The sequence below is a fragment of the Chrysochloris asiatica genome, unplaced genomic scaffold (assembly GCF_000296735.1).
Source record: "Chrysochloris asiatica unplaced genomic scaffold, ChrAsi1.0 scaffold00132, whole genome shotgun sequence".
In the NCBI taxonomy this organism is placed as follows: Eukaryota; Metazoa; Chordata; class Mammalia; order Afrosoricida; family Chrysochloridae; genus Chrysochloris; species Chrysochloris asiatica.
In genome coordinates this window covers 7484935-7509580 of record NW_006408650.1, presented here as the reverse complement: position 1 = coordinate 7509580, position 24646 = coordinate 7484935, and the positions used below count along the sequence as shown (strand labels likewise).

General features: G+C 42.0%; 1 protein-coding gene across 1 annotated transcript; it reads right to left on the bottom strand.

Annotated features, from left to right (window-relative positions):
• Positions 1 to 393: 393 nt before the first annotated feature.
• On the bottom strand, positions 394 to 11589 carry SUMO2 (small ubiquitin-like modifier 2). Its single transcript, XM_006869589.1, has 4 exons — positions 11461 to 11589; positions 9806 to 9937; positions 4134 to 4205; positions 394 to 546 (listed from the first exon to the last, which is right to left on the bottom strand). The coding sequence occupies exons 1-4, from the start codon at positions 11479 to 11481 to the stop codon at positions 484 to 486; spliced, it is 288 nt and encodes a 95-aa protein (XP_006869651.1). The 5' UTR covers positions 11482 to 11589; the 3' UTR covers positions 394 to 483.
• Positions 11590 to 24646: the final 13057 nt, after the last annotated feature.

The window sequence follows — 24646 nt, the reverse complement described above, 5'->3', positions numbered from 1 at the left end:
AATTGTCCTTGGTTTTACAATGATAAATGAAAAACATTAAAATTCTCCAATTGAACAAGGTATGCAAGGAGTTTTTATGTTGTTGTTTTCTGTTAAACAGTGAGAGCAAAATAACTTACTGGAATATAAAGATCAGAGCTGAATGAGCATGCCACTAATGGAGAAAAGGGGGATTTTCACAGAACCAGTATTTTTCCCCATCTCATCTCCACTTCATGTCGGTCAAAATATATCATTGGCCATTTTAGTAAAAAAGAAGAAGAAAAAAAAACCCAAAACAAACAGAACAAAAAATGCAATATGCTTGTGCACATGCACCCGTTACTTTATGTACAATAAAGGAATGGGGACAGGGAAATGAAAGAATAGAGAAAACTATACTGTAGTAGTCAGGATGTGGTGGAACCAAATTGTGGTTTTCTAATTGAGAATGTATTCTTGGTCGGTAGGAACAGAGTTCTGGAGGAAAGTAGCAGGCTCCTTTTAGAAGACACCTCCTGTCTGCTGCTGGAACACATCAATTGTATCTTCATCCTCCATTTCCAACTAGCACAAAAAAGAAGAAACACATTTAGATCTTACAATCGATCACTTCTAGATTTAAATTTCCATGGGGGTGGAGTGGGGAGGGAAGGACAGGGATGAACGCATCCATCCAACCCCAGTGTTCATGATTTTAGAAATACCAGTTTAATCAGACGAGGATTAAATCACTTTTCACTTTGCTTCCTTTGAAATGAAGGATATACAAGGCCAAGTTAAAAAGTGATGTCAATGAGTTAAAATCATTTCACTTTACTTAGCTGCTATAAATTGAATGATGATGTATATAAATAAAGGCCCCATTTCCAATTCAATGCTACTTAGATCAGCAAAAGCCTAGGAATAACCTAAGGATAAAATGAAGCTCCAAGTAAACCACATTATACCCACATACATGCAATGCTATGCAGCTGTTACAGGGTGGGATTCCCATGTGCAGAAATGGAAATGTCTCTAAGAAAACAAAATGTGAAAGTTAAGTTGTATAACAGCTTGTAGTATGATTACATGTATGTTTAAAATGAATCTGTCCTTGCTTATCTGTATGAAGAGAAAAGGTTACCTGTTGACAGTAAGGGTCGAAACAGCCTTCCATGAACATGTTTTATTCTTAAGTAATTTTTCATATGTGGTTCAAAAATTGCATTGCCAAGGTTCATTATATACAACTATCTTGATAACGTAGTTGTTACAAATTGGGCTGCAAACTGCAAGGTCAGCAGTTTGAAACTACCAGCTGTTCCGCGGGAGAAAGATGAGGCTTTCTGCTCCTGTAAAGATTTACAGCCTTGGAAACCCTGTACAGGGTTGCTCTGAGCCAGAACCGACTCCACGGCACAATTTTAATAGGAGGAAGGCATATATATATATGGCAACACTAAATTGAATCAACAATTAACACTTTACTATGCTGATAATTAAATGTGAAAACATCTTTATGGAAGCAGATAATTTTAAAGATCAAACAGCAACTTACAGGTACCTAGAGACAAGTAAAAGGGAAGTCTGTTTCTAATTAAGTTAAAACATACTAAATTCAAGTGATGCACTAACATATTCATGACCAAGACTCTAAGCATCTATTGTTTTGCAAAATGGAATACTGTTATGAGAATTAAGTGGGTCAAGTGAAAGCATTTAGCAGAATTATACTACTAAATGGGCTGCTGAGGTGTGTTCAGCTTCTGAACAAATAGAACAATTCTAAAATGAGACAATTCCACCAATCCGCACAGGGTACTCTGAAGATTGTCTAATACATTAAGGTCACAATTCTGAACAAATCCTCAGGGTTTAATCTCTGCAACTCACAATAGTAGACAAACCCCAGAAAGCAATTGGGGTGGGGACAAGGAAGGTAAACATAGAAAAAAATGCTAATGAACTGACAGGCTGTTTTTGTTGTGTGCCGTGGAGTCAGTTCCAACTCAGAGCGACCCTGTACAGGGTTTCCGAGGCTGTAAATCTTCACGGGAGCAGAAAGCCTCATCTTCCTCCCGTGGAACAGCTGACAGGTTAGCACTCAGGAATTACTTTAAGTCAGCATTTTACTCCTAAAACTATCAAAACAGGTCACTACATCCACTAAAATTAACTATTAGAATGTTAAATTTTATACTGTAACTTTTTAATCTGCCTTCAAAGGAAGAGTAATTATTGTTCACCCCCCTCTCTTTTATCAAGAGAATTCAGCTCCTCCTTGTGGTTATATATAATAATTGCTTCTTAGTGGCTGGCAATGGTGGTGGTGTACTGTGTGTGGAGTTGATTCAGACTCACAGCGACTCTGTATAGAGTTTCTAAGGAGTGACTGGTGAGCTTGAAAGGGCGACCTTGAGGTTCTAAAGACTCTGCAATCCAGCACATTAACCTAACAGCGTCACACTAGGAAGCCAGGCTCCTTAGAGGCTGGCAATGTTGTTAAGTACCGTGGAGTTGGTTCCGACTCATAGTGAACCTGACAGTGTTTCTGAGGGTATACATCTTTACGGGAGCAGAACGCCTCATCTTTCTCCTGCGGAATCGCTGGTAGTTCTGAACTGCCGACCTTGAGGCGCTACCAGAGCTCCTAGAGGCTGGCAATAGCCAATGGCAATTTCTTGTCTTCCTCTGAGCACAACTCCCAGGCATTCTGAATCCAAATTGTGGAAGATTATTAACAAATCGGAATGTGCCGCTTCAGTTGCGTTCACCTTGTTTTAATCACGTGATAAAAACGGAAATACAAGTTTGTTGTTGTTGTTAAGTACCGCGGAGTAGGGGTCCGACTCACAGTGACCCTGCACAGGGTTTCCAAGGCTGCAAATCTTCATGGGGGCAGAAAGCCTCCTCTTTCTCCTGCAGAACAGCTGGTAGTTTTGAACTGCCGACCTTAAGGTTAGCAGCCTTGATTCGTAACCAAGGGTTCCAATTTAAATTTCTGACAAAAAATTTCTCTCAAAGACGGAAGTCTTAAATGAAAGCTTGCAAAAACATGTCAACACAGCTGGAGTTTCTGCCACAGGAGACAGCCCAGCTTGGCCCACACAGCCACCGAACTGAAGTGCTGAGGAGTGAGATTAAGGGATGAGAGGCACCTGTCGTCAAAGAGTCTTAAAAGCCACTGATTAACCATCAAGAGACCTGTAACCTGCAGCTCAGTCCACCAGTTGGCTTTTTTTTCCCCCCATAAAGATTCGGCATAAGGAGAAAGCCTCATCTTTCTCCTGCAGAACAGCTGGTAATTTCAAACTGCTGACCTTAAGGTTAGCACCCAGATTTGTAACCACTTCGCTAGCAGAGCTCATTAATACTGGTAAACAAGGGGGTAAAAAAATGTTACAACAGTAACTAAATGACTATTTCCTTTCTTCGCCCCACCTGGTTTTGAACACCAATAAATTACTATGGAAGTCAGTTCAGTTCCCACACATAGGGACCCCTGTGTAGGGTTTCCAAGGAGTGGCTGGTGGGTTTGAACTGTGGTTACAAGTCTCCTGCTAGTCCTACAGTGAGGACTCCAAATCATGCTGCTAATGGTGGTGGCTGTGTGCTGTGTAAGTGGATCCGGATTCACGGTGACCCATAGAGGGATTGTGAGTTTACAAAGTCTCATCTGGTGGGCTTGAACTGCTGAATTGACAATCAGAGGCCTAACGTGTAACCCATTACACTACAGGGCTCTTTACGGTTTGCTGGTGGTTGTGTGCCATAGAGCTGCTTCCCACTCACAGCGACCCTGTGTAGGGTTTCCGACACTGGAAATCCTTACAGAAGCAGCAAGTCTCATCTTTCTCCTTGGAGTGACTGATAGATGCGAACTACTGCCCTTGTAGTTTGCAGCCTAACCTACAACCCACCACACTGCCAGGGCTCCTTAATGCTGGTAATGCAGTGTGTGTGTGTGGGGGGGCGGGGTGAGGGGGGGGTGAGCACTTACTAAAGTAACTAAATGACTATTTGCTTTACACTAATAGCTGTATTTCCTTTCTGTTCCCCACTAGCCATAATCTCACATAGATCTAGTTCACAAATCCTTAAAAAAAAAAAAAAAAAAAAAAAAGCTGGTTAAAAAAAAAATTTCTACTTTGCATGAAGAGATTTTTTTTTACCTGTGCAGGTGTATCTGTTTCATTGATTGGCTGCCCGTCAAATCGGAATCTGATCTGCCTCATTGACAAACCCTGAACAAAACAGTTTAAAAAGGAGTAAGAAGCACATAAAACGCTAAGAACCCCAGAGAGAAAAAAACCAACGCGTATTTGTCCATAAACATTGTTTAGCTACCTAAATAAATTACTAATACATTAATATTTCTATGTAGACAAAAATATAAGGTGATTTTTACTTCCTTTAAATCATAGTATCTTGTTTGTTCTTTCATATTGTGAAACAATACAGTCTTTAAATGAGCTACAAAGACACTGAGAAGAAATTTAAATGAGATACACACATCAACATTCCTCATTGCAAAACTCAAAGAGGAAACAAAGTCACCTTAATAATAATGAAAATTGCAGGTCACCTAAGGTGTCAAGATCACAATACAACTTTCTGACACTGACGCATTTCCACACAAGTACTTCCTCCAAAACAGAGTAGGTCACACACACACATACCCGCCCCCCCAAGCACCATGCTAGGCACACCAGAGTCAATCAAGTTCTTCCTGCAGAGCACTCCCACCAGGCCACACCACAGGAGCTGTCCCCTGAAGCCTCTACAAATCCAAAACTTCCACAGCGAGTGGGAATAGCTCAAAAGTCAATGCAGTGGATTGTCAGAGGTCTTTTCTCCTATGGAGAGGCTGGTGGGTTCTAACTGTCAACCTTCCTTCCTGTCAGCAGTGAAGCTTCAAATGTGGGTTATTGAGAAATTAATAAAACTCAGGCTAATTAAAAACAAAAAAAAAGTCAATCCAGGAGATTCTTGGGATTCTCTTAGTATTTACTAAATCTGTCATTATTTGCCAACCTCTCCTAGAAACTCAACTCCAGGAGAGATTGCAAACCTGGATTGTCTTCATTACACAGCACCCTTTCCATAAGGAAGTGCTCAGTGAGCACTGACAAAAGAAATGGACAAAAAGCCATATCCATCTAAACTGACTGCATTGTTTTGTTTTTTTTTTTAACTTAAAAGTTGGGTAACTTTATTTAAAATAAGTTTAAAAAAATGAAAAGTTTTTTTTAAGGTACTTTATCCTATGGCACCACCAAGCTCCCATAGTTGAGTTCAATCCCAACAAATTTCCATATACATTTAAGGAAGCGAGAAATGAGCACGTGCACCCACTTCAGCAATAAATGCCTCTAAAGATATTGTTTATCAGACATTGATTATTTGGGGGAGAGTAAAGAAGCCAAGGTGTTTGGTTACTATAGCCAAATGAGGCAAACTCCTACACCATGCTCAAATTACAAACTATACTGTTACACAAACAATATTCAACTGATATTTAAAGATAAAATTAAACTGAGTTCCTAGGACTAAAAAGAAAATGGAAAGTTGCAAAACACCTATATTCGCTTATTAACAAGGATTCACTCAATATACCTTTATAAAACTACCTGCAACATGAATACTTTCCTTTAAAAACCTGTCAATGGTCTGACAGAAACCACCTTCAGACTAGTCCTTGTCTGAGGAAAACCTGGTGTGGCACTGCACGATAATGCGCTTGACCGCAAGGTCAGTTTGAGCCTTAAGGACCATGGTTCAAACCCACCAGTCACTCCTCGGAACAGGTTGCTATGACTGGAAGCAAAAACAACACCCATAACCTTAAAATTGCTGCTCCTGACAATCAACCTTAATTTGCAACTACACAAAGCAGTCAAGAAGTCAGACAGGTCAGTCACCTTTACGGATTGAATAACTGAAAACACTCCACTCAAAGCTCCTTGTTTCATCAACATGCTGTAAGCACCTTTGATATACTCACTGGTCAAGTCAATGGTGTGATCCTTCTTAAGAGTTAAAGGCAGGGCCAGAAGCAAGAGAACTAAAGCCAATTTGTACTCCTTTAGATCCATCTCTTATTACAGAATTAAAATTTCCTGAAAAAACCTCAGTTTTCTCAGCAAATACAACTCCTGCTTTTTATGCTTTTATTAATCAATAAAAGTTCTTGAAACTAAAGCCCAACTCGTGGGTTAGAGTTCAAAAGTACAAATTTCAAAAAACTGGACATTTAGATTCCATAATCAATGTAAATTCCAGCATGCATTACCTTAAAACAGTACTCCAGCTCTTTTGTATAAACCCCATCCCTGAGCTCTGCTGCCCTGGGAAAGCTCTGTGAGGTCTCTTTGGGTTTGTTTCTGTATTTCACAAAATAAGTTGGACTAACTCAGTGATCCTGTGCTGAGACCACCTGACACCCCATGAAGTAGTCTGTTCAGGTGACCCCACACTAGACTGGAACCGTAGGTTCTGAATGAAGGCTATGTGGCTGGCAGAGTAGGCAAACAAACTAATTTTACATGCGAATGAAAAACACATTTGTCAAGCATTCTCTGAAGATTCAGTTTAAATATTCTGTATCATTTTACAAGTATTTACTGAGCACAGTCTACATGCCATAGTCTAGGTGCTGACTCAACAGCGAACAAAATGTCTCTATGTTCACTTGAGTTACATTTGAGTGGACAGACCAATAGTCAGGTAGTGAGAAATGCAGAAAACCAACAACAAAAACAAAGTAATAGGATGGAGAGTGATGGGAACAGGGTATACTTTGTCAGAGGAGGCTTCAGGGTAGTTAGTAACTGAACAAGACCAGAGTAAAATGGTTTGGTTATGGACTATGTAATTGTTTAGCTCAGCACTATTCAACAGAAATAAAATACGAGTCACATATCCAAATTTAAAATCCCTAGTAGCCATGTTAAAAATAGGTAGTTTAACCTGTGCTTGTGGCTACCATTTTGGACAGCACAGGGTTAGGTAAAGAGAATATGCAGTTGGATCTGTTGAGTTATGACAGTTATCAATGATGATGCTAACCTTTTGACCTCACCAATGAGTTCAGCCCAGGATCCGGCAGTGTTTCCTTCTGCTGTGCATAGGGTCGCTATGAGTTGGTACTGACTCAATGGCACCTAACAACAACAATGGGATTAGAATGGTGTCACCGATTAGTGGGGACACCAGAGGCAAAGTAAATTTCTGGAGATAAAAAATCTGGAGTCCTCTTTTATGTTTCATTGAGAAGCCTAGCGGAGATCCACTGGGACCTCTCCAGGGAGATGGTGCCAGTTGAGTTCATTCCCAACTGCCAAAAAAAAAAAAAACTATGTAAATTAAATAGCTTCTAGTCTTTGGATGTTGTTAAGTGTCATCTTTAACTCCTAGAGACCCTGTATAGGGTTTCCCAGGAGTGGTTGGTGGGTTTGTCCTGCCAACCTTACAGTTAGTACAGCACAAGCCTGCACTAACTACCTTGAAACAGGGAATCAGCCCAAATTATGTGACACTTCAACTCTAGCTTCCTCTTAAGAGAGAAACCTTTTGAAAAAACAAATAAGGGATCTTGTTTTATACAGAACTTCAAAGTTTTCTTATTTTAAGGGGATAATTAGAATAAATATTTTCCCAAATTCTTCCTGGATCTAATATTTAAATCCTATTTACATACCAAAAGAGCAATGTTGTTGTGTTGTTAAGTGCCAGTGAGTTGGTTCATACCCATAGTGACCCTGAATAGGGTTTCCAGAGAAGTGGCTGATGGGTTTGAACAGTGGACCTTGTGATTCAAACCAACCACTTATCCCAGAGCATGGCAGCAGGCTCAGGACTCCTACAGAGCAGCTGTCAGCAGAATGCAATTACATTTTTTTATGTACAACCAGTGCTTCTATTTCCTCTGGTAGTACAAATTGAGAGTGATCATAAGTTAGTAGTCAAATATAATTCCAATCCTAAATACAGTAACTTGGAAAACTCAAAGTGAAATTAATTCAGTGAGTAAAATTCATTTTTAACATGGAAGCAAAACACAATTTCTGATTAATGTGACAACTCTCTATTTACAGGACAATCTCTAGGCACACAGAGGATGTCACATTTTTTTTCTCCCTGGTACAATGCTCCAAATACAGGGTGGGCACCTGATAATTATCAATAAAAGCTTCTACAGAAATCTCTACAAGTAATATGGAAAGTCAAAACTATAATGGGGTTTGTTGCTGTTATTAAATGCTATGGAGTCGGTTCCAAGCCATGGTGACCCCTTTACAGGGTTTCCAAGGAACAGCTGTTGAGCTTGAACCAGTGATCTCGTGGTTCAAAGTGACTTTGCAGAATGGAGAAGGGGTATCAATGTTGTTGCTGAGTGCCATCCAGTCAGTTCTGACCCACAGTGACCCTGTACAGGATTTCTGAGGAGCGGCTGATGAGCTTGAACTGCCGACCTTGAGGTTCAAACCGACACTGCACATTAACCCACAGTGCCAAATAGCTAAAGTAAAATGTTAATGGTTAATTAAATCTAGGTGGTGAACATATGGACTTTCATTGTAAAAATCTTTCAACTTCCCTTTAGGTTTGAAATTTTCAATAAAATGCCAGGAAAATCTAATCATTTAAAAGCTAAAACTTAGAATTTTTAGAAAGTTAAGATATGCTGTGAATTTTATTCAAAACTAAATCTAAGTATGAGTTTCTACTTTGCACAAGGAGACTTCTAGTGTTCAAATATAGATACCAGTGATTAAATTCTTTAGCTCAACAGTACAAATTTACTCACTCTTAGGAGGATTTCATTAAAATTCTTCAAATAATATATTAAAGATCCAAACTTTGTAAAGAACTATAAGAAAGTTATTAAGAATTACAAGAATTACAAGCATAGCATTCATTAGATTGTAAATAAATCAGGTATAAATGTTTTCAAACATTCAAAAAAAGGAAAAATCTTTAACTTCAATAATGTTTTCTTTCAAATGCCCTAAGGCCTCACAAGGGATGCTCAACTATCAACTTAGAGACAATTTCACAATTTATACAGGTCTAAACCTTAGTCTAATCTGAGTCGATTTTTAGAACTCACATTATAGGTAAATTATACTAGACCAAATAAAATTATTTTCCCAACTTTTATACATTATACACTCAGCATAAAGCAAAAATTCATCATTAAAGTTGCCTTTGTCGTGTTCTAAGGAATATTACCAAAAGGGAGCACCCTTGTCTTAGTATTATTCAGTTCAAATCAACAAAGCTGTTTTCTACTTCCTCCTCTCACAGTCAAGTTAACTACTTTCTGAATGAAATGCAAATATTCCTGAAATATAAGGAATGGTTTTACTTGGTTCAGTGAGAATGAGGTTAGATTTACCAACATTTACTATATTAAGTGTGAAAAAGAAAAACATTACAATTTACATGCTTCATGAAATTTCAATGTTCTTAAACTCGTAATTTTATCTGTAAATTGGTTAAAACACTCAATTTGTGTTTGGACACAAGAAGAATTTCAAGTGAATAAAAAAGAACTTGGCAAGAAATGTTATCAAGTTTTCTTTTCTTACATGCCCTTGGGAAGAAACCAAGTGTTAGGAATATAATTTGGTGCATTTGCATAGGACTAGATCATACATAGTAATCAATGTAGCCAGTAGATCATAAAACTGCTATGCCAAGTTCTGGTACATCCTACCAAAGATAGTATTGATAATACTACACTAGTCTAGTTTCTATTCTCAGGGAAAGGCGGTGTTTTTGTGTTTTTTTTTCCCTTAATAGTTTTATTAAGTGGAAGCGCACATGATCAGTTCCTCACCTGTCGTTCACAATAGGCTTTCATTAGTTTACTAAGTGGTGTGTGCCTCTTAATCTTAAACTGCACCACAGAACCATCCTGCCCCGCCACCTTCAGATTAATGTGATCGTTGTTCTCAGTCTTGACTCCTTCCTGTGGAAAGAAAAATAAAAGTATAATTTGGAAGATGTGAAAAACAAACACTTTTGAAAGCAGCAGCAGCCGCTGCCAAAGTTGCTTCAGAAATCAACAGGTTTCTCATTCTGTACAATACAACAGCATCCAGCTGTTTCAGCCTCTGAAATCAATCTGCAAGATGAGAAATCCTGGAGCAACAGAACTAAAATAGCTGTCACAGAAACCGAAGGAGCCTACAGGCAACAAGAGCGTTTCAAATGAGTCCCACCCAATTTACTGCAATGTTCTCTCCAAGTTAAATGTTATAAAATGTCATATTTTTATCACTCACAAAACATCTTTCCCCCAAAAAAGTTAAAAATTAGTGTCCTTTTCCTTTCCAAAATGCTTATACGTACAAATGCTGAAGAGTGCCAAGAAAAAAATTAAAAATCTAGAACTTGCAATTTAAAACTCATTTATAGTTATCAAACTCAGTTTCATAACTAATCTCACTCTACATCAAAATTCCAATTAAGGAATAAATCGATTCTCTCTGGAGCAAAATTACAATTAATGTTCACCTCTATTAGCAGCCTGGTTTTCGTGTATTTTTAGTTATAACCTCTTCTCGCTCCCCTTTGTTGACAATGGATCAGTTTTACACCTAGTCTTCCTTGTAGATTTCGACTCTCACTGAAATCCACCAAATTCAAGGACCGAGGAATTCTGTACTCCCTAAATCACTTCAGATCGGAACCGAGTGAGCATAAAACCAACCGATAGAAGAAAATCCCTTGCTCAGGAAGGTATGTGGACTCTAAAAAACCTCTGATGTCTCAAGAAACTCTTTAAAAAGTTAAGCTCCACGTTAGAAAGTCTGCTTCCACATCTGCCTCCAACTTCTCGAAACCACATGGTTTCCGCGGGTTAGGGGTTATTTGCCACCCAAGGAAAACCCGCTGCTCCTCCCGTCCGGCCCCTCAGCCCATCAAAGTGGGAAACAAGCCCCACGAGCCCCAACCGTCCGACGGGCATCCGGCCCTCCAGCCCCCTCAGCGGCCCATTGATTTGGCTCGAGCCCTCACCCTGCCGCCGCGGGCCCAGGTCGGGGTCCCGAGACACCCGCGGCCCCCACCCCCTGAGAGGGGAAGCCCGGGGCGGAGGCACCACCCGTCGCGGCTCCGCGCAGGGCTCGTGGAGGGTGGGGAAGCCGCGCGCCCTAACGCCCCTCCACACTCGCGCCCACCGGCCGGTCCCCAGAAGCCCCCGCCCCGGGCCCATGGGCCCGCGGCGTCCGCGATCCGCTCGCCCAACCCGCGCCCTGCGCGCACTCTGAGGCCGCCGGGGGGCGGGGGAGTGCGGCGGGGCCTCCTCCGGCGCGGGAGGGAGGAAGGGAGGGAGGGAAGAAAATGGCGCGGAGCGCCCGGGCCTGAGCCGCGGCCGCCCCATGGGGGGCCCGGGAAGGCGCGGGGAGCCCGCGGCGGGCTTGGGCAGGACCCCGGCCCAAGCTTGACTCCGGCTGAGCGGCGAGGCGAGGAGGCCGGCGCCGGGCTCACCTTGGGTTTCTCGTCGGCCATGGCGAGCGCCGGAGTCTCCTCAGCTGCCGCTTCACAAAAGAGGTACCAGGTCCGCACCGAACGAGCACACAAGCAGCACCAAGAGCGGCAGAAGAAGGAGGCGGCAGTGGTGGAGGAGGGAGAGGGCGCGCGCACGTCGTGCGCTCCCTCCCCCCTTCTTGCGTGCGCGATCACGAGCCGCCGGAGTTTCCCATTGGCTGGTGCTTCGCGGGAGCGCGCAACGCTTACATAACCACCCCTGCCCCCAGCCCCGCGCCACCCCGGCCTGGGCCCGGCGCCCGCCAGCCCGGCGGGAAGAGGCGCGGACACGCGCACCCGGCCCGTCGCGGGGGCGCGCCTGGCTCTGGGCGGGGCTGTATTGTCCTTCTGTGGTGGAGCAGAATCAAAATGGCTTCCAGCTGGTCATCGGTGGGGACGAGGAGGCTTGAGGCCTTCGACGTGAGACACAGGCCAGGGAAGGCAAACTGATCAGAAGTGAAAAGGGGAGTCTGAATACAAGCCCCAGCATGAAATTGTGGGAGAAAACCCCTCTTGTTAGCCTCCACAAACGTGAACCAAATGCAGCCCTCTCCAGACCCAGAGGAACAACATCACACTTTCTTTCAATCAGCCTCATCTTTTTAATTTTAGAGCTGCAGCCACGACCGGCTTCCCGCCAGGCTCTTTCCCCAAGTGTAGTGACTTTTGTTCTGTTAGTAACACTATGCTTGACCAGTTGAGGAAAAACGTTTATTTCTTCAGTGAATAAAATCCCTACCGATGACCTAGCTTCCAACTTCCAAGCCGAACTAAAATTCATCAGAAGAAAAGTCTCCCCAATATGAATATTCCAATCATTCAATCCAATGCTTTTCTCCTTTCATCTGATTGAAAACACAAGTAGGGCCCTCCTGTCTTAAGTACAATCCCAATATCTGTACACTCGATTCCATCACCTTTGCTCAAATGGTTGTATTGATTCTCTCTTTGACTTTGGCCCTGTATTTTCTTCCACTCCTCCAGTTTGCACAGAAAAAAAAAAGATTCTCCTTCAGTTTTATTTCTCTTGCAAGTTACCACCATTAACTCGAGTCATTGGTGGCCAAACATCTTGAAAAAATGTTCATGCCAGCTGTCTCCACTCCCTCACCTCCCACTCATTCCTCAGTTGACTGCAATCTGGTGCTGTCCTCCAAACTCCACCTAAACTACTCCACAAAGTCACCACATCCTGGGTGCGTCCCAGCTTGTTCCTTCTCTTGACCTGTAGGAGGTGTTTTCCTCTATCTCTTTGGTCTGTCTTCATCTCCTTTACAATTTGTTTTTTCATATCCAGGTCCATAAGGAGCTCTGGTAGCGTAGTGGTTACGAATCGGGGTGTGAACCTTAAGGTCAGCGGTTCGAAACTACCAGCTGCTCCGTGGGAGAAAGATGAGGCTTTCTACTCCCGTAAAGATTTACACCCTCGGAAACCCTATACAGGGTTGCTATGGGTCAGAACTGACTCGATGGCATATAACAAGTGTTCCTTGGGATTTTGTTCTAGACCCTTTGCTCACTCTCATTACCTCTCCTGCGATGATTTCATCTATTTATATTATCATTTCTTATTATTAATGTTTCTCAAATCTCAACTTCATGAAGTCCAGCTCTTACATCTGAGTTTCCAACAGACTTGCAAACACTTGGATGTGTCCGAGGGACTTCAAATTCAGCAAATCCCACCTGACACTCCTCACATCACCTTCTTCAACTTGTCCGTCTCCGCCACGTGTTCCTGTTTCACTGAATGGCATGTCATTTACCTGGGTTGAGCTCTGGTAGCGTAGTGGTTACGAATCGGGCTGCCAGCCGCAAGGTCAGCAGTTCGAAACTACCAGCCGTTCCGCGGGAGAAAGATGAGGCTTTTTACTCCCGTAAAGATTTACACCCTCGGAAACCCTGTACAGGGTGGCTATGGGTCGGAACCGACTCGATGGCACTTAACAACAACAACAACAACCCCAAATCAGAAAGCTGGGCCACCTCCTTGACTCCCTATTCTCCTTCTAATCAGTTTCAAAGTCTGCTTAATTCCACCTTCTAAATATCAATCAAATCTCTCTCATCAGCCTCTGGCTCTGGGCAGGACTGTGTTGTCTTCATTGTGAATAGACTTAAGGTCAAACAGAGGCCTGAGAAGGCAGACTGATCAGAAAAGAAAGGGAAAGCCGTTCAATCTACCACCTAGTTCAGGCCAGCTCTCTCCAAGGTTACTTCAGTAACCTTCTAACTGGTCTGAATTGTTTTAAAGTACCTACCACTACACTGGAGTATGGTGGTGGTGGTGATGTGCCGTGGAGTGGGTTCCCATTCATAGAGACCCTGCATTGGGTTTCCGAGGCTGTAAATCTTTACGGGAACAGAAAGCCTCATCTTTCTTCTGTGGGACAGCTGGTAGTTTCAAACTGCTGACCTTGAGGTTAGCAGACCAACTCGTAACCTCTATGCTACCAGAGCTTCTTACAGCGGAGTATAGGAATATTGAAGTATCACTTAGGGTGTTGGCTTCAGTACATGTTCTGCCACATCTTACTCCTGCAGAATGACTCCAGCCAACCTTTCTCTTAGCAGGCAAGTGTTCTACCAGATAAAGTCCAAAATTCTTATTTGTTATTGTTAAGTGCTATCGAGTCAGTTCCAACCCATAGCAACACTGGATAGAGTTCCCAAGGAGCAGTTGGTGAGTTTGAACCACTGACCTTGCAGTTCAAATTGACCTTGCATTCGAGTGCTTATCCTACAGCACCACACCAGGACTCCAGAATTCTTGTAAGACTTACAAAACCCTTTGAGAGCTAATCCAGGATAGCCACCACAGCCTTGTTTCTCATCATTTCCTCCTTGAAGCCTCAGATTTATTACTTTACTTGGACTTCCTGAATACACCTGCTCTCTCTGGGTTCTAAGCTCTGGTCCCTCATGGGTGTTCAAAGATTCACTAATGGAATGAATACATTGAAGCTACCACTATGCAGACGGTCCTGTGAGAGGCTTTGGGGAGTCAAAGAAATGTGGGCAAAGTTCTTGCCTTAAATAATTTATCATTGGGGAAGAAGGAGGAAGAAATGCATGAGAAGTGAAAGGGGAAGAAAATCAACATTGGTCTAACACCTGTCTTGTGTCAGGCACTGAATGAGTCCTTGCTAACATTAGTTCATTTCTTCCTTACACAAACTCTTCCAAGCAGAAACAGTATTTATTTCCTACTGAAGCTTGAAGAGGTTAAGTACCTTGCTAGAAAGTGGTGTTGATTGAGGGCCTACTATATGGTAGGGAATAAATGGCCCGGTGCTGATTCCAGTACTGGGAAGAGAGAAATGAAAGAGAAGCTCCTCTTGCTCTTGAGATGCCTCTGAATCCAAGTCTTTCCTTTCAAGTCTTGTAGGGCTGCAGAGTCTCTCAAAGAAGACTGTGTCATGATTAGACTGCCCTCATTAATAACTGTTGTTATTAATCAACTTGACGGTTCAAGTTGATTCCAACATGTAGTGGGGCCCCCCCTGTAGATTTTCTGAGACTATAAGTGTTTACAGGAGCAAAACTCACATCTTTCTCCCACGGAGCAGCTAGTGGATTTGAACTACTGACCTTGAGGTTAGCAGACGTGTAACTCGCCATATGACCAAGGTTCCTTCATTAATAGCTGTTGTTGTTAAGCGCTGTCAAGCCGATTCCTATGCATAGCAACCCAATGTACAGCAAAATGAAACACTGCTGGGGCCTCCGCCGTCCATCCTCACAATTGTTACGTTTGAGCCCATTGCTACTGCCACTGTGTCAATCCATCTAGTTGGGGGGGTCTTCCTGTGTTTCACTGACCCTCCACTTTACCATGCACGATGTCCTTCTTCTCCAAGGACTGGTCCCTCCTGAGAACGTGTCTGAAGTATGGATGAAAGAAAGTCTCACTATCCTGGCTTCTAAGGAGTATTCTGACTGTACTTTTTCCAACACAGATTTGTTTGTTGTTCTGGCAGTCCATGGTATTTTTAATAAGTGTTGTTGTGGATTTGTGCTGTCGAGTTGGTTTTGACTCATAGCGACCCGACCCTGTATAGGGTTTCTGAGGAGTGGCTGTTAGATTTAAACAGCTGACCTTGAAGTTCCAACCGACTTTTGTTAGAGTGCTTATCCTACAGCACCACACCAGGACTCCTTTAATAACTTGTTAAAGTGCCAGTGAATCAGTTCTAACTCATAGCAACACTGTATAGGCTTCCTAGGAGCAGCTGGTAAGTTTGAACCGCCAATCTTGCGGTTTAAACCGACTTGAGGTTAGGATGGCTGCTTGTCATTGGCTTTAGGGTGACCGTGTGTCCTATAACATCCCCCCCCCCTCCAAAGTTATGCTAAACTACAAAAAATCACTTTCAGGTAGAGAAAGAGATCCTGTTAAAAATAGTTCAGTATCTGCAAATGTTTGTGTAACATTTATTCCAATGTTGTTGTTAAGTGCCGTCAAGTCAGTTCTGACTCATAGCGACCCTGTATAGGGTTTCTGAGGAACAGGTAGTGAGTTTGAACCACTGCCCTTGAGATTCAAACCAACCTTGCGGTACAGTGCTTATCCTACAGCGCCACATCAGGATTCCATATAGTCCAATGGCAAGCTGGAATTCTGTGAGTTGGATTTAGAGATTATGCTAAATTACACTGAGAATCTTTTCTGGGTTTTCAGGAGGTAAGAGGTGAATTGTGAAAAGACAAGAGATTTCCCATTGTGAACTCTCCTCTTCCATCATTTTGATGAGGGTAGGGAAGGAAGCAGATGGTTGTACATTAGAAAAGGATGCTATGGGGAAAAAAAGCACAAGGAATGTATAGCAAAGAGTAACAGTGGCAAGCATTAATTGAGTGATTTTGTGTTAAGCCTTTAATCGTTGCAAAATCCCTGTTATAATTATCCCCATTTTATAGATACAGTGAAACATAGAGTGGTTGGACAACTTGGTCACCCAGTTTAAAAGTGGCAGAGCCAGAGGGAAATCAGGACTTCTGACTCAGAGCCCTTAATTGGTAAGATTCCAGACGTCTGTGGCAGGCTACAGGTAGGAAACATATAGAAAAAAGATCCCAGAACAATGCAAGGAACAATTTGTTTTTATTTACATTTGTGTTTGTCTCCCCAGCAGAATAGAAATTCCCTGGAACTTCCTTGTTTCCAGTTTTATTCCCAGCATCCAGCACAGCGCCTGGATGGAGCCTAGTGGACAAGAGAGGGAATGCAGAAGGGATTGTGTAGTGAGCAATTTCACCACTAGGGTTAAGTAGGAACTTGGGCCCCAAACGCCACACCCACTGCCCCTGAAGGATTCTGACGTAGACCCCCTATAGAACATAGTAGAACTGCTCCAAAACGTTTCCAAAGTTGTAAATCTTTACAGAAGCAGACAGCCTTATCTTTCTCCCAAAGTGCGGCTGGTGGGTATGAACCATGGACCCTTTCAGTTAAGCAGCATAACACTTAACCCACTGCGCCACTGGGGCTCCTGGAACTTGGGCGAGAAAGGCCTAATTCCTCGATGAGTCCAATCAAATATCAATGATTGGTGTGTAAGGATAGAGGAATGGAGTCTTTGTGGAGCAGCAGTTAAGCTCTTGCTGCTAACTGAAAGGTCAGTAGTTCAAACCCACCAGCAGCTCAGTAGGAGAAAGATCTGGCAATCTGCCCCCAGAAAGGTGAAGCCTGGATAACCCTATGGGACAGTTCTACTCTATTGCGTGAGTCAAAAATCGACTTAAGGGCACCTAACAACAACAGGAATAGTGTAAACTAGTCAGAATGTCTTCTCCAAGAAAAAACAAAACCCAAAAGGGGGTAGAAGAGCAAGAGTCAGAGAAAATCCTTTCAGAGCATAAAAATCCTTCCCAAAAGACCTGAGAAACTTGTAACTCAATTTGTAACACAGACAACTCAACTGGGCCTGGCTTACACGACCACCTTTCCCCGGGTTCTAGGAAAAATGAGCTGAGTCTCTGAGCTGCCTTTGAGTGTGCTGCCAGAAGTCTAGAGGAAGAATGGTGATACAGAAACCATCTAGCTCTGTCTGCTTCCGTCATGACAAGGAAAACAGGACCCAAGGGAGACTAGCAGCCAATGCCAAGATTCAAGCAAATAACAACAAAACTGTGTCCATTGGGACATAGAATGTAAGAAAAGATTGTCCTTGTTTCACAATATTCTACATTCACGGAATATTAATATACATGTTGCACAAACACATTATAGAGAAAGGCTCTGGAAGCTTTTGAAGTCAGGTAGTCTCAATCTGTATCTTTGTATTCTCAGCAAATAGCAAAGTCCAGAGAGTGTGTGTGCAATACATGCTCACTGATTTATTACTGCAGTCATCATTTTTCATGGCACTTTTTCATTTTATTCACTGTTTTTATTGAGATGGTTGTTGCTATTGTTGTTGTTAGGTGCAGTCTAGTTAGTTCTGACTCATAGCATCCCTATGTACGGTGGAACAAAACAAATACCTGTTCCAATGCCATCCTCACAATTGGTATGCTTGAGTCAATTGCTGCTGCCACTGTACCAATCTATCTCCTTGGGGCTCTTCTTCTTTTTCGTTGACCCTCCACTATCCCAAGCATGATGTCCTCTAGGGACTGGTCCTCTTGATAACATGTCTGAAGTATGAGAGCCCAAGTCTCGCCATTCAGGCTTCTAAGGAGCATTCTGGCTATCTTTCTTCAAACACAGATTTGCTTCTTCTCCTGGCAGTCCTTAGCACTTAGTATTCTCCTCCAACATCATAACTCAAATGCATCAGTTCTTCTATGGTCTTCCTTATTCATTGTCCAACTTTCACATGCATATGGAACTGTTGAAAACGCTGTAACTTGGGTCAGGTGCACCTTAGTCCTCAAACTGACATCTTTGCTCTTGAACACTTTAAAGAGGTCTTGTGCACCAGATTTGCCTAGTGCATTGTTTGATTTCTTGACTGTTGCTTCCATGACTGTTGATTGTGGGTCCAAGCAAAATGAAGTCACTGACAATTTTAATCTTTTCTCCATTTATCATGATGTTATTTATTGCTCCAGTGATAAGGATTTTTGTTTTCTTTACATTGAGGTTCAACTCATATTGAAGGCTCTGGTCTTTGATGTTCATCAGTAAATATTTTAAGACCTCTTCACTTCTAGCAAGTAAGTTTGTATCATCTGCCTATCACATGTTGTTAATGAGTCTTCCTTCAATCCTGATTCCATATGTTTCTTCACATAATACAGCCTCTCAGATCATTTTCTCAGCATGCAGATTGAATAAATGTGGTGAAATAATAAAGCCCTGGCACACACCTTTCCTAATTTAAAACCATTCAATATCCCCTTGTTTTGTTTGAACGACTGCTTCTTGATCTATATACAGGTTCCCCATAAGTACAAAGGAGCCCTTGTAGCATAGTGACTTAAGATCTGGGCTGTAGCTGCAAGGTCAGTAGTTCGAATCTACCAGTCACTCTGTGGGAGAAAGATGAAGCTTTTTGCTTTATAGCCTTGGAAAGATTTATAGCCTTGGAAACCCTACATAGGGCCACTATGTGTCGGAAATGAGTCATTTCCGACACAGCCACCACCACCATGAGCACAATTAAGTGTTCTGGAATACCCATTCTTCACAATGTTATCCATAGCTTGTTATGAGCCACACAGTCGAAAATGTTTACGTAATTAAGTAAAGTACAAGTAAACATATTTCTGGCACTTTATTTGCATGTGGTATTAATGATATTGTCCAATGATTTCTACATTCAGTTGGGTCACCTCTCTTTGGAATGGGCACAAATATGGATCTCTATAATCAGTTGGTAAGGTATCTGTCTTCCAAATTTCTTGGAATAGATGAATGAATACCTCCAGGGCTGCATCAGTTTGCTAAAGATTTCAATTTGTATTCCATCAATTCCCAGAGCCTTGTTCTTTGTCAATGCCTTCAGTGCAGTTGGACTTCTTCCTTCAATACCATTGGTTCTCTCTCTAAATGATTGAACATTGACCATTTCTTTTTGGTACAGTGACTTTGTGTATTCCTTCTATCTTTTGATGCTTACTGCATCATTCAGTATTTTTCCCGAAGAATCCTTCAGTACTTCAAGTTGAGGCTTGAATTTTTTCTTCAGTTCTTTCATCTTGAAAAATGTTGAACAAGTTCTTGCCTTCTGGTTTTCTAACTCCAGGTCTTTGCACACTTCATTATAATACTTGACTTTGTCTTCTTGAGCTGTCCTTTGAAATTTTCTGTTCAGCTCTTTTACCTCCTTATTTCTTCCATTTGCTTTAGCATCTCTACACTGGAGAGCAAGTTTCAGAGTCTCTTCTGACATCCATTTTGGTCTTTTCCTTCTTTCTTGTCTTCTTAATGTCCTTTTGCTTTCTTCCTGTACGACGTTCTTGATGTCATTCTCCAACTCTTCTGGCCTTTGGTCAGTAGTGTGTCTAATGCATCAAATCTGTTCTTGAGATAGTCTTTACATTTGAGTGAGATATATTCAAGATTGTATTTTGGCTCTGTGGACTTGTTTTAATTTTCTTCATCGTTAGCCTGAACTTGCATATGAGCAATTGATGATCTGTTCTACAGCCTGCCCTGGCCTTGTTTTGGTTGATAATAGGGAACTTTCCCACAGTCTCTGCCCACAGATGTAGTCAGTTTGATTCCGGTGTACTCCATCTGGTGAGATCCATATGTATAGCCAGTCGTCTTTGATGTTGTTTAAAAAACATGTTTGCAATGAGTAAGTCATTGGTCTTGTCAAATTCTGTCATGCGATCTCCAGCATAATTTCTATTACCAAGGTCAGATTTACCAACTACTGATCCCTCCTATTTGTTTCCAGCCTTCGAATTCCTGTTTACCAGTAATTATCAATATGTCTCAATTGCATGTTTGATCAATTTCAGACTAAAGAACTTGAGAAATTCTTCAATTTCATCATCACAGGTTTTAGTAGTTGGTGCATAAATTTGAATAATAGTGGTATGAACTGTTCTTCCTTTTAGATACATAGACATTATCCTATCATAGAAAGCATTGTGCTTCAAGATAGATCTTGAAATGTTCTTTTTGACAATAATGTGACACCATTCCACTTCAATTTGTTGTTCATGCTATAGTAAGCCATATGATAGTCAGATTCAAAATGGCCAATACCAGTCCATTTCAGCTCACTAATACAGCTCATTAATAAAGATATCGATCTTTATGTGTTCTTTTTTATTTTTACCAGTTTCAACAGTCATGGATTCATAATTCATATGTTCCATGTTCTGATTATTAGTGGCTGTTTGCAGATGTTTCTCCTCATTTTGAGTTGTGCCCCACCAGTGAATGAAGGTCCTGAAAGCTTTACTCCATTTGTGTCATCATGGTCAATTCCATTTTGAAGTGGTGGCTCTTCCCCATTTGTATTTTGAGTGCCTTCCAACCTGAGAGGTTCATCTTCCAGCACCATACCTGACAGTGTCCCACTGCTACTTAGGAATTTTTCAGTGGCTAAGCATTCAGAATACCCCATCAGCAAATGAAGGTCCTGTGGGCTTTTCTCCCACAAACTTTACTCCATTCACATCATCACAGTCAACTCTACTTTGAGGAGGCAGCTCTTTCCCATTCCAAAGAGAGGTGACCTAATGGAATGTGGAAATCATCGGACAATCTCTTTGATATCACATGTGAGTAAAGTTTTACTAAAGGTAATACAGAAACAGCTGCAAACATACATTGACAGAGAACTTCCAGAGGTTCAGGCCGATTCAGAAGAGGCTGTGGAATAAGGGATATCATTGCTGATATCTGATGGATCTTGGCTGAAAGCAGAGAATATTAGAAAGATGTTTACCTGTGCTTTATTAACTACACAAAGGCTTTCAATTGTGTGGATCATGACAAGCTATGGACAAAACAGTGTGAAGTATGAGTATTCCTGAACACTTAATTGTTCTCATGAGGAATCTGTACAGGGACCAAGAGGCAGTTGTTCTAACAGAACATGGGAACACTGAATGGTTTAAAATTAAGAAAGGTGTGAGACAGGGTTGTATTCTTTCACCATACTTATTCAACCTGTATGCTGAGCAAATAATCTGAAAAGCTGGGTTCTATGAAGAAAAACATGGCATCAGGATTGGAGGAAGGCTCATTAACAACCTGTGATATGCAGATGATACAAACTTGCTTGCTGAAAGTGAAGAGGACTTAAAACATTTACTGATGAATATCAAAGAGCACAGTTTTTGGTATGGATTGCATCTCAATGTAAAGAAAACAAAAAATCCTCACCACGGGATCAGTAAACAACATTCTTATCAATGGAGAAAAGATTGAAGTTGTCAAGCACTTCATTCTTCTTGGATCAACTGTCAACACTCACAGAAGCAGCAGTCAAGAAATCAAAGGACGTATTATTGCATTAGGCAAATCTGCTGCACAAGACCTTTTTAAAGTGTTGAAGAGCAAAGATGTTAGCTTGAGGACTAAGGTACGCCTGACCCAAGCCATGGTATTTTCAGTAACCTCATATGCATGCGAAAGTTGTACAGTGAAGAAGGAAAACCGGTAGAATAATTGATGCTTTTGAGTTATGGTGTTGGAGGAAAATATTGAAAGTGCCATGGGCTGCCCATAGAACCAACAGATCAACACTTATGGAAACAGCAGTCTAGAAATCAAACAACATATTTATTGCATTAGGCAAATCTGCTGCACAAGACATTTTTTTTTTCAATATTTTATTGTGCATAATGTGATAGTTTACATGGGAGAACATTATTAGCTTTACATTCATACTATCGTATATTGCTTCATTGCCATGGTTACAATGCATCATCAACCAACCAGAGGGTATACCCTGCAAGCCTTCCCTCTGGTTGTCAGCACACAGCCCCTCTCCCTCTCTGGGTCTAGAGTCCCCAGCCATTCCCCCTCTCCATGTCATCATCTCTGCCTCCATCTCTGGTGTCACTGTTTCTCTGGGTAGGGTCCCGCATTCTGCTCTTCTCCCTTGATGGTCCTAGGGACCCCTGCTCCTAGCCTGCAAAGTCAATCACTCACCTCGTTTTGCTACAAAATGTCTACCTTTACATTTCCAATCCTCACAGTCAGTCCTGATAACAATTATTCACTGTTGTGCCACATGACAGCATCCCCATCTCCTTTCATCAGCCCCGCTCAGACAGATTGGATACTACTCCATGGAGATTCTGCCTTCCTCCGCACCCTCTGGATCCAGGCTCCCTCTTGAAAGCTTGTAACCAGTCACTTCTTGCCTTTATAGTCCCCCATTTTGGGTAGCCAATGTCCAAGTTGCCCATCCCTGTCTACCCTGTGTATCGAGTGGGTGGGAATGATCCTTTCTGTAAAAATTTGTTCCCTCTTTTAAGCTATTGTATCCATAGGTGTAGGTCAATTCATCAAATTGTATCAAATTACTCTTTTTTTCCTCTTCTTTCTTCTTCTACTTGAATTCTGATCATTCAGCCATTGAAGCGAGGTCAAGTGGTATTATCTGCAAGTGTGGGTATTCTTGTGCATATGTCCTCACATCTTATCCACTAGATGCTTCATTCTCCACTCTAGTCCTCTGTGGCTATGTCACTGACTCTGGGCCCAAGAGTCCCCAGGTCTTGCCACACTGCTGGTCAGCTAGGTCTCCACCCATGTTCACAGGAGTCTATTGAACGCTGTAGGGCTTAGCTCACCGCTTCATTGCTGTTTTTCCCTCACTTCCCCTTATCGGTGACCAACGTGGTCACCAGTGACAATGCATGTCTGCTCGTGTATTCCCATTGAGTCTTAGTCTTGGAAGAGGGTTTGCCCTGAAGGGACCCAACCACTTGCCTTGATGTCTCCTGTGCGAGCAACTTGCTTGTTCTTGTAGTAGGTCAGTCAGACTGCCATTATTGTTTTGTGTTTTTCCTGTCAATCTTTCTTTCAAGAAGTAACTTCTATTCTTTTAGCTGGTCCAGCCTGGACTGCTTGTCCTTTCAAGTGTAAATTTTCCACCTCAGAAGTTTCTGGATGGGGTTCAGGATTCCCCCTATGGTCTTATGTAATGCAGAGGCTCCACAGGAAGCCTCCTTCACTGGGCACATTGTAGCCCCATTTTAGGTATTCCAATCAATTATAGGCAGAAGACAGACTTACAAGCTTTCTATGGTGGTACTTTTGGCTATTCCTTTCTCTCCCCTTCAAGTGTCTATTTTATAATGGTATGCAAGGGAAACCAAGATTCAGAAGACAGCCAAGCCTCTTAACATTGTTTCCCCCCTTTTGCCCTTTCCAACCACACCTCAATCCCTGTATCCCAGAACCCTGTTGTTCCAAGGTTGTGCATACATCATTATTTACCTCTGTCCTACTTAGCCCATGCAAACCTGCTTAACTGTTCTCCCATCCCCCTCCTCCTTCTTGTGTGTTGCCCTCTCCCCAGTATCCAAACTATCTTGTGTCTGTTCCCTACCCTGTGCTTTACCTTCACCTTCCTCCCCTCATCCTTCCCCCACATCCCGGTAACCAGGAAAGAATCCCCCACCCCTTTAGTGTGGGTTCTTATTCTTAGTTTTTTACAATAGTGGTCCTATGCAGTATTTCTCCTTTTGTGGTTGACTAATTTCACTCAACATGTCCTCAAGGTTCATTCATGTTATGCAGTGGCTTGCAGCTTCCTTGTTATTCTTCAAGATAGCATAATATTCTATTGTGTGTATGTACCAGTTTGTTTATCCATTCTTCAGTTGATGGGTACTTAGGCTGTCTCCATCATTTTGCTATTGTAAATAGTGCTGCTGTGAACAATGGTGTGCATATATCTACTCATGCACAAGATCTTTTTAAGGTGTTGAAGAGCATTATAAAATAGACACTGGATGGGGAGAGAAAGGAATATCAAGAAATATCACCATACAAAGCTTGTAAGTCCATCTTCTGCCTATAACTGATTAGAATATCTAAAATGGGGCTACACCATGCCCAGTAAATGATGCTTCCTGTGGAGCCTCTGCATTATATTAGACCATAGGTGGAATCCTGAACAACATCCAGGATCTTCAGAGGTGGGAAATTTCCACTTGAAAGGATAGGCAGACCAGCCTGGAACAGCTAGAAAAACAGAATATACTTCTTGAAAGAAAGACC